Source organism: Euphorbia lathyris, chromosome 8 (genome assembly GCF_963576675.1).
Source record: "Euphorbia lathyris chromosome 8, ddEupLath1.1, whole genome shotgun sequence".
NCBI lineage: Eukaryota > Viridiplantae > Streptophyta > Magnoliopsida > Malpighiales > Euphorbiaceae > Euphorbia > Euphorbia lathyris.
In genome coordinates, this window is record NC_088917.1 from 60,843,351 (window position 1) to 60,853,398 (window position 10,048).

At 32.5% G+C, this 10,048-nt stretch overlaps 1 protein-coding gene across 1 annotated transcript; it reads right to left on the minus strand.

Moving 5' to 3' along the window:
• Positions 1-7,814: 7,814 nt before the first annotated feature.
• Positions 7,815-8,560, minus strand: LOC136202151 (putative glycine-rich cell wall structural protein 1). The gene has a single exon (XM_065992656.1). It carries the CDS (start codon positions 8,468-8,470, stop codon positions 8,051-8,053), a length of 420 nt encoding a protein of 139 aa, XP_065848728.1. The 5' UTR covers positions 8,471-8,560; the 3' UTR covers positions 7,815-8,050.
• Between the last annotated feature and the right edge of the window lie 1,488 nt (positions 8,561-10,048).

Here is a 10,048-nt window from a genome sequence, read left to right on the forward strand (position 1 = left end):
GCTCTGTCACTATACATTACTTCCGCTGAATTCTGAGTAAAATAGAATATGACCCATAAGCTGACCTATACCTGAAATCTGATCTTAGACTTATTCAGTTAAACCTTAGAATGTTTAGAATAAAACTAAGTCAGTAGTTCAGTCCTTACGGGGGAGTTCACTTAATTAAAAAGGTCAACTATCATGGGGGAGCTCATACTGAGTTCCTTGCTGAACAGTTTTGCCAACATCAAAATGGGGGAGTTTGTTGAAACACCTTTTCACATAATTTTGATTTGACAAAATTGTTTAAGTATAAATTAGAATACATATTCTAAACACACTAAGTTTAAATGCGTTGATTTATTCTACTAATGTGTTTGTTCAATGTTGAGTATAAATGTTATAAGTCATAAGGATTGGAAGGCCCAAGCCCAATACGGAAGCCAAGGCCCAAGTCAAACAACTCAGTACACTCGGCCCGCGTATGTCAAGACGTTGTCGTTTTGGACAAAAACGCAACTCAGCAAACGGAAGGATCTAGAAGACCTTCAGGAACAACTTCACAATGAAGCTGCTGAGTAGTCTCGACAAAGCGTACGAGACAGCAGACCGGCAGAGGAAAACTTCCAGACAAAGTGTTTCCTCTTTTAGCAAAGTTCAGACGACACAATATACTGTCCAGTTGACTTTACCATAAAAGGAGAGACCATCTGCTGTGCTGACCGAGGACAGAAGATACACAATTGTGATTGGCCAAGAGCTCTGTGCAAGTCAGGATGACAACGACACATAGCCGTTTCCCTCCAATGGTTATTTCGAAATTCGAAATGACCGAATGACCAGACGTCTCTATAAATAGTGCCATCACAAGCTTCACAATACACAGAACTTGATCAAGCCATTACGCTGTCCAAATCTCTACAAGTTCTGCAAGCAAGAAGCAAAGCAAAATTCTTACACTACATTTTCATATCTGTGTAAAAGTCTAGAGTGGTTGTTTTTCAATCATCTAAGGTGTTCTAGCAATTGTTGTTTAGGACAAAAATCTTTATCATTTCTAGAAGTAGAAAGGAGAGGCTGAGTACTCGGTTTTAAGTACTCAGCGGAGAAATTAGGATTGAGTAGAAGTATAGAGGAAGGTACTCTTGTCATACTCAATTGCTGATATTGTAAAAGGTTATTAGGATTGAGTAGAAGTATAGAGGAAGGTACTCTTGTCATACTCAATTGCTGATATTATAAAAGGTTTGAGGCTCTACCTTTAAAGAGCTCAGTAGAGAATTCGAAATCTCGGAAGTGTTCCGGGGACAGGACGTAGGCTTAGAAGAAGCCGAACCTGGATAAATCTGCTGAGTGAAGTATTTCTAAACCTTAACTCCTAATTTATATTGCTTGCTTTAAATAATCAAAACTGACCAAGTAAAGAGGTCAAGTTGAGTTGTGCGCGTTGAACGTCTGAGTTCAGGAATAGACTCCAAGTGCTATCTCCTGACTCAAGCTGAGGAACTGACCTAGTCACCTGTTGACTAAGCCAGTATCTTGCTGTTTACTCAGCGCCGCTGTTCAAACCTTTTTCTTTAGAAAAAGAAGTCTGCCTAAATTGCGAAAAAAGTTTAAATAGTTCCTAACCCCCCCCTTGGAACTATACTTGCAACTAAACAAGGGACCAACAAATCCTACCTTTTTGACTGGAGATCCTAAGATCTAGGTTCAAAGGGACAACCTAATTGCATAAACCTTGTGCGTTCACTGTGGGGGTTAAACCCAAGTCCATTCCTAGATGTAAACAGTGACAAAAATGGGAAAAAGGTTAAGCTAAATGCTTTTAATGATATATTGTGCGTCAGTATTCTGAGCAAATAAATCACCTATGTTAGAGTGAAGTGATGTCGCTTCAAATGAGAGTAGTGGAGCCTAGTTCTCTAAAACTCTCACAGAACTAGACGATGTTCATGACCAACGAACATAACCATGGGAACCTATACTGTGTTATTTTGGTATCTGTGTGGAGTATATCATCGTTTACACAAACGAAATAATAGTTCAAAAACATCGCGTCTACTAGTCATCCAGTAAAGTAAATATAATTTCACAAAGGAAGGTTCAAGGCACATTATCTACCTACTTTTATGCAGATATCGACTTTAGAAAGTTATCACCACGTCGTAATCGTCTCGTTTCCAATTTTATTCATGTGGGGGATTGTTGGAAAATTTTGAATAAAATTATATATTAATTTAAATACCAACAAATACCTCATTTCATAAACAGTCGTGTCCGTTGTGAACAGTCATGTTTGTACGTGAATAGTCGTGTCTGTCTGTGTATAATCGTGCTCGTTCCTGAAAAGACATACCCTTTCGAGTGCTATTTATATAGAATGGAAGTTTCTGAAAAAAAAATATTTGTCTGTTCATAATGTTCTTGTTTTCCTACTCCGGTGATAACGAGTCTGCACACGATTTGAGTTCGCTTCCATAATTTGTTGTATCCTGGGAGACGATCATCAATAGCGACGATATCTATCTTAAGGAAATTGCTAATATAAGATGCTTGGACAAGATGTCGGTTAGTATAAAATATTTTATTCATATTTTTTTTATCCTTTTAATCAAGGTTGTAAAAAACGTTAGGCGTTAGTCGGGCGGACATGGCCCTCGAGGATTAATTGGGATTAGTCGGAGACTAATCGGAGATTAATCGGATTTGTATTTTTATATTTTTTTATTTATTAACCAACAAATTATTATATAAATTCAATTAAAATATATATTATACTATCTAAAAATAATAATGTAAAATTATTTAATATAGAAAAACATGTATATTTGTAACATATATTTTTAAAATTGTGCAAACATCAATATTTTAACAACAATATCATTAAAATAACTTAAAAGTGAATTATAATAAAGTAAAAAAATAAATTCACAATTAAAAATGCTTTGTTCATTGTCCCTTAGGCAGTATCTAGGCGGTCTAAGCGGTATCAAGACGGTCTAGACAGAGCACAAGCGGCTGAAAATCACCTAGGAGTCAATAAAATGCCTAGAGAAACTAATCGTAGAAAATCGGGACAGATTTTCGATTTCAAACGCCTAAACAGAACCTAGATGGTTCAAACGGCCTTCGTTTCGAACAGTACTTTAATGTATTAGTATGGAAGTGAAATTCTAAATTTAATTATTAACGTGGGTAGGGAGTGTAGGCATAATAGGCAGAAATAGTGTTAGGAAAAAAAGAAGGAAGTAATTAATTCAAATAGTATATGCCATACAATTTCACGAATCTTTTATTTTTCATACAATTTTTTTAACTGGTAAACATATATGCCACCAAAATTTAGAGAAAGAAACCTTAAACTTTTATTAATTTATTATCTTAAAAGGTAGTAATAAGATTTTTTTTTTTTTGACAAGGAAGGTAGTAATAAGATAATTATGTAATCAAATGTCAAAACATATATTACGTCTTGAATTTTTAACGTTTTAAAGATTAAGCTGTGATTTTTAATTTTTATACAAATTGAGTTATTCTTAGACGGTTTGGCTAAAAGAACCTTTAGTGATTGATTTGACAAAAGTACACACGATCCGATTATACGGCATGCAATTTTAGTGTTTGAGTTTAGGTTAGTAGATAATGTGTCATTTTTGGGTTGACACGAAACTGACGCACACATTTTTAGGCTGGGTTATGGTTGCTAACCTAAAAACGACACGACATAACACTATTATTTAAAATTATTGTTATTTTCTCTCATGCTTTTATATGTCACTTTATTAATAAAGATAATAAAATTATAATTATTACTTACAAATATAATTTGAACATTCTAAATTGTTATAAGAACATATCCAATACAAGCATCCTTCAAAGTTGTCAAAACTTAACACATCATCTTAAAATATATTATTTTATTTTCTCACATTCACATCATTTGACGACTTTAAAAAAAAATGTTCCAATGCTAAGAACCTCTAAAAGTTGACATTATGGTTCCACAAATCATTATTTTAATAATAAATATATTGTCATAAAATTCTACCAATAGTAGACAACTAAATCATTTTTATATTAAAATAATAATAATAGTGTCAAAGGGGTGCTTAAAATTGGTAACATTACCATGATCATTTAAGCAATCTTTGTTACTCCAATGACGCTCTTTCAAGAACCCTCTATATCATCAAGCACCCTTCCAAGCATATTGGATTGGAGATGCTCTAAACACATTATATAACCACCTAACATGATATTAGCGGACTTTTTGATGATTGATGTTAACGTACTAATGTAAAAATGACATAAAGTATTTAAAAATAGTATCATATCTTCTTATCTTTTTAAAAGTTATCATTAATATGTATGCATAACATACTTACGTGTAGACCTGAGCATAGGCCGGACCGAGTCTGTCGGGCTTTTAATAAAGCCTGGTGAGCCCAAGCCCAGCCCGTGGGAAATTTAACCGGGCTCGGACTCGGGCCTGAGATATGAATCCCAAGCCCGCTTGTCCAAACCTATCTGTATATTTAAAAAAAATATAATTAAATTTAAAATGTCATTATGTATTTTATTTGTATTACTTTTTTATGAGAGAAACCGTCGATGCAAGTTTGTTGATTAGTCATAGCAGCACTAAGAAGAATGTTGAGTTCCTCAGCATGTTCTGCTAAGGATTTATTTGAACAAGGATAATCACCATGTTAATCTCTTCAAGTTTGCTGATTTTTGAAAAAGTTCGTTGAACTGAAGCTTGAGTGAATCAAATGGTGCTTGATTTGCAGACATGGGTTTCCTGCGGTGGTGAAGGATGCGGCGTTGAAGGAGGGTTTCATTCAACAATGGATCTTTCTTTGTGTTTTGTTGTGCGGCGTAAACTTTGAATGGAGGAGAAGAGATTAGGTTTCAGAAGCAGCAAACCTTAAGGGGGCGTTTGGTTTGGGGGTTTCAGAAAAGGGTAAGGGAAATGAGAGGTTTCATTTTGTTGAAATAATAAATTTATAATTAATAGTCTTTATTTTGATTGTTAGCAAAATAAATTAACTTGTAACTATTAGAGTTACTTAAGTTGTTTTAGAATAACTTATGAAAAGTTATGTGATGTTAAGTTACACTCTTAACTAGTCATTAAGAGTTATTTATTAGGTTTGTAATAGTTTCATTTTCATGTACTATAAATAGTTATCTTGTATAGACTAAAAGTGAAGAAGCACAAGTTAAAGAGAAATAAAATTAAAGAAAAGCTTCATCCTATATTTCTTTCACTTCTTATATTCTTCTTTTCTCTCCAATAAAGTGGTATCAGAGCCAGACAAAAATTCTTCTGAAAATTGAGAATCATGATGAAAAGAGAAATCATGATTGATTCGTGGGAGACCAAGTCCCAGATTTGGAAAGCTATGCGCTTATGCATAGATGACATCAAAGAACAAGTTGATTCTTTGACCTTCGAGGAGATCAGGAGGGTGTTGGAAAATGATTTGGGATTGGAGAAATATGCTTTGGATGGTACATGCTTGAGCTGAATTTCCTTCCTTCCAATGCATTCTCTAATAAAGTGATACTTGGTGTCAATGTGTTTGCTTCTATCATGGAAGACCAGATTTTTAGCTAACGCAATAGCTGACTTATTATCAACAAAAACATCAGTTGCTCCATCTAGAACAAACTTCAAACTTTTTAACATCCTTCTAAACCATATTGCATGACAAACACAAGAAGCTGTTGCAACATACTCTGCTTCACACGTTGAAAGTGTAACAATTGCTTGTTTCAATTGCTTGTTTCTTAGAACTCCAAGCAAAAACAGCAGTTCCCATAAAGAAAACAAAACCAGTTGTACTTTTTCTATCATCAATATCTCCTCCCCAATCACTATCACTGAATCCATACAATCTGAAATTGTTTTGAGAATAGTAAAATAAACCATAATCTAATGTACCTTTGAAGTTCGAAGATTTCAGCAGATTAAGAGATGTTCTTGGTGTTACTAAAAGATAAAAAATTATAAGTTTAAGGGGGTGTGTTGAAATAATAAATTTATAATTAATAGTCTTTATTTTGATTGTTAGAAAAATAAATTAACTTGTAACTATTAGAGTTACTTAAGTTGTTTTAGAATAACTTATGAAAAGTTATGTGATGTTAAGTTACACTCTTAACTAGTCATTAAGAGTTATTTATTAGGTTTGTAATAGTTACATTTTCATATTTCTCAAAAAAAAAAAAAAAATTACATTTTGATGTACTATAAATAGTTATCTTGTATAGGCTAAAAGTGAAGAAGCACAAGCTAAAGAGAAATAAAATTAAAGAAAAGCTTCTTCCTATATTTCTTTCACTTCTTATATTCTTCTTTTCTCTCCAACACATTTTTTTTGTTGGGGTTTGTTTTGCTAATTTAATGATTCCTTTTACCATTTTTTAGTTTTGGGTTTACCCCTAACTCCTCTAATCTCATTCCCCAATCACCCTACGGTTTTCTATTCTTTTTCTCATCTCTTTCTAACTTAAACTTCTACACTCCTTATAAAATTCTACATTACTCTTTATTTTACTTTTTTATTTTTATTTTGTTTTCTATATTTTTTTCTTTTTACATTTCTTTGTCTTTGGATTAATTTCATTTTCGTTATATATTTTTAATTTTTTTACTCAAATTTTTTTTTGACTAAATTTTATTTTTTTATTTTTGTTTAATCCTTGTATTTATTTATTTATATTTTTTATCACTAGATTAATTTCACTTTTGATCCTTATACTTATTTATTTTTACCTTTTTACCCTGAAAAATAATTTTGACCAAATTTTTTTCTTTTATCATATTATTAAGTTTTAATATTTATTTTTAATTATTTTAAAATAATTATTTTCTTTTTAGATATAATGTTTATGCATTTTATTTTATTAATTTTATTTCAGTTTCATCTATTTCATTATCTTTTGATTTTAATTCTTATATTTTATTAATAGAGGCACATGTATGTATAAAAATTGTTGTCAAAGATTTTCTTGATGAAAAGGACAATGAAGATGCTTAAACTCTTTCCGGTGATGAAGTATTATGCTTAGAAGACTATTGGCTTTTTTTTTTGTTTTTTTTTTAATTTGTATGAACTTTGTTAAGTTTAAATTTTAACTTTTATGAACTTTATGTTAATATCAATAAGGGTAGCAAGTGAGTGACGTTTTGGATTGTTTGAGATTATATATGAAGTTATTTCACGTTTTATGAAAACTATATATAGTAAAAGAGTTGAATTTTTTTTTTTTTGATTATATATGAAGTTAAAATAATAGTTTTGATTCCCTATTTGAACCAAACGTCCACAAAGGGAATGTGGTGGAATTGCATTCCATTTCCTAAACATATCCAAACACATAGGGGAATTAATGCTTATTCATTTCATTTCCTTTAGTTTCCCTTTCTTGATTCCTTTTTCCTTACCCCTTGTGAACCAAACACCCCTTAAATATTTTCATTTTGGTTTATAAAATTATATTATAAATTATAATTAATATTTATATAAGTATATAATATATTTAATAAAAAATATATATATTATATCGGGCCGGGCTGATGCAAAATGTGTAAAGTTCAAGCCCACCCAATTTTTGACGGGCTTATACGGGCTTGAGTCGGGCCGGATCTGAATGCATTTTTATGTGTCCAAGCCCGGTTAAATGGGTCTGGGCTTGGGCGGGCCGGGCGAGCTCGCCGGCCCATGCCCAAGTCTAATTACGTGTAAGCATAACATAATTATGTGTGTAAAAATTAAACTTCAAAGACTTAGTATAGAAAAAGAAATGATTAGAGCATATAAAAGTTCAGGAACTTAATTTGATATTTATATATTCAAATATTTTGTATGATCATTAAACACAGGGAAAATAACAAGAATTCAACTTTAAGGTACAAAAGCATGAAGTACAACAATATTTTATATATTAGAATTTAGAACACACTCACCATCTAAATAGAGGTGACCTTATTTCTACATAACCATTCTTGTTTCAAGTAATAACACAAAAAGGAAAATTAATCTAGCTTAATTATAATCATTTACCAATGCCCTCCTGACCCAGCCCTAGACCCAGCAGAAGAACCAGCTTCTGAACCAGCACCCGAACCACCACCATTTGACCCTGACCCAGCTCTTGAACCAGCATAAGACCCAGCAGATGACCCTGCTTCTGAACCTGCACCTGACCCACCATTTGATCTTGAGTTAGAATTAGAACTAGAGCTTGAGCTAGAACTAGACCCAGACGACCCACCAGAACCACCAGAGCCAGAGCCAGCTCCAGCTCCTGCACCAGACCCTGATCCACCACCACCAAGACCAAGTCCTAATCCAAGCCCTAAACCAACCCCAACTCCTCCTAGGTCTATCCCTAGGTCCTTTCTTGCAACCCTACTTTCACTCACTGCCAAGGCTGAAATTAGTAATCCAAGGATACATAAAACCTTAAAGTTTGCCATTCTTGAAGTCTACACAACAGTCTATAAAAGCTCTAAGACTAGTAAATTTTGTTAATTAAGGACTTGAGGGTTTTTGGTGAGATTGAATGTCAAAGGTTGATCTGTATTTATAGTTGTAGATGTTGATAATTATGAATTGTTTTTTTATTTTTTTAAGAAAGAAAGAAGATAGTGGAGAATAAAAGTTGTAAGCGTGTAGAGTGAAGCAGGAGTTAGTGGAGAGGCATGTGGTTTGCTTTATCTTTCAGCATACAGATTTGTTATATCAACATTTTTTTAATTTGTGGCTGGAAGCCTATCCAGAGTTTCTGCAGTTCATGTACATATACAAAAACCATCATCATGTATTGTGTGTTCAACACATTAATCTTTTCACAGCAAAAAGTGATATGAGTTTATTAAAAATCGAAAAAATATAACAGTGGATAGGACAGAGTGGAAAGAAAGAATTTATGTCGTTGATACGACTTGATTTTACGGTTTCATATGGCAGTTCATGTTAACGGAATTCTAATAATTTTGAAATTAGGGTTTTGTCGTTGTTTTATTCTTCACTAATTTAGTGAGCCTTCAATTGTTCATTTTCAAATTTAATAAACTGACCATATATTCCTATCTAATTGTATTCAATAACTCAAAAAAAAAAAAAAAGAGAAAGACACTTTGTCACACGTTAAAGTGGTTGTCACGTGTCAAAAGAGAATGACAAAGAGACAAATAATTAAAAACTTTTGAAAATTCACGGAGCAGTTGAAGTTTTGAGTTATTGAATGCAATTAGATAAAATTAGAGAGTTATTCAATCCAATCACACAAAAATAAGAGATTATTAAATATGATTGGATAAGAATACGAGATCATTTTGAACTTTTGAAAGTTTAAAAGAAACCGTTGAAGTTTTGGACTAAATACATAAAACAACAAATGTATTAAGTATTTTTTTTTATATCTAATGTGATTAAAAACAACTGTAATTTTTTTTTTCAAAGTATAAGACATACCATAAAAAAAAATAATGTGCAAAAATACCTGTAATGTTTACGGATAAGAGCAATTTTACTCTTAACATTTAAAATGGTGCAATTTTACCCTTAAGGTTGGTAGCCAAGAGCTATTTTACTCCTAACGTTATCAAGTTGGTCAATTTGAGAAATAATTCATCAAACTGTCTTCTCGGTCATGAATCTTATTATCTGCACTTCAGATCATAAAATTATAATTAAAATATATATTTTTTTAAATTTATAAATATTAGGCTTATAGGCACCCAACCTCCTAAACTTGTAACTTTTTTTCACTTGGCCCCCTCAACTTAGGGGACAACGTCTCAACCCCCTCAACTCTCCAAAAACATCACATACAGCCCCTTACACCCATATGTTCGGTCAAAATATTGACCCGTGTAGAAAACGCGCTTGACTGTTGACCACACCAATGCCACATGTCACTTTTTTATTAAATTTTTCCAAGTGATTTCACCTCGACGACCACTACCGCCAACCTCAGCACCTCGATAAGGCTGCGACGACAAACAACGACAATACCTCGCATATAATAATCACTTGGAAAAATTTAATAA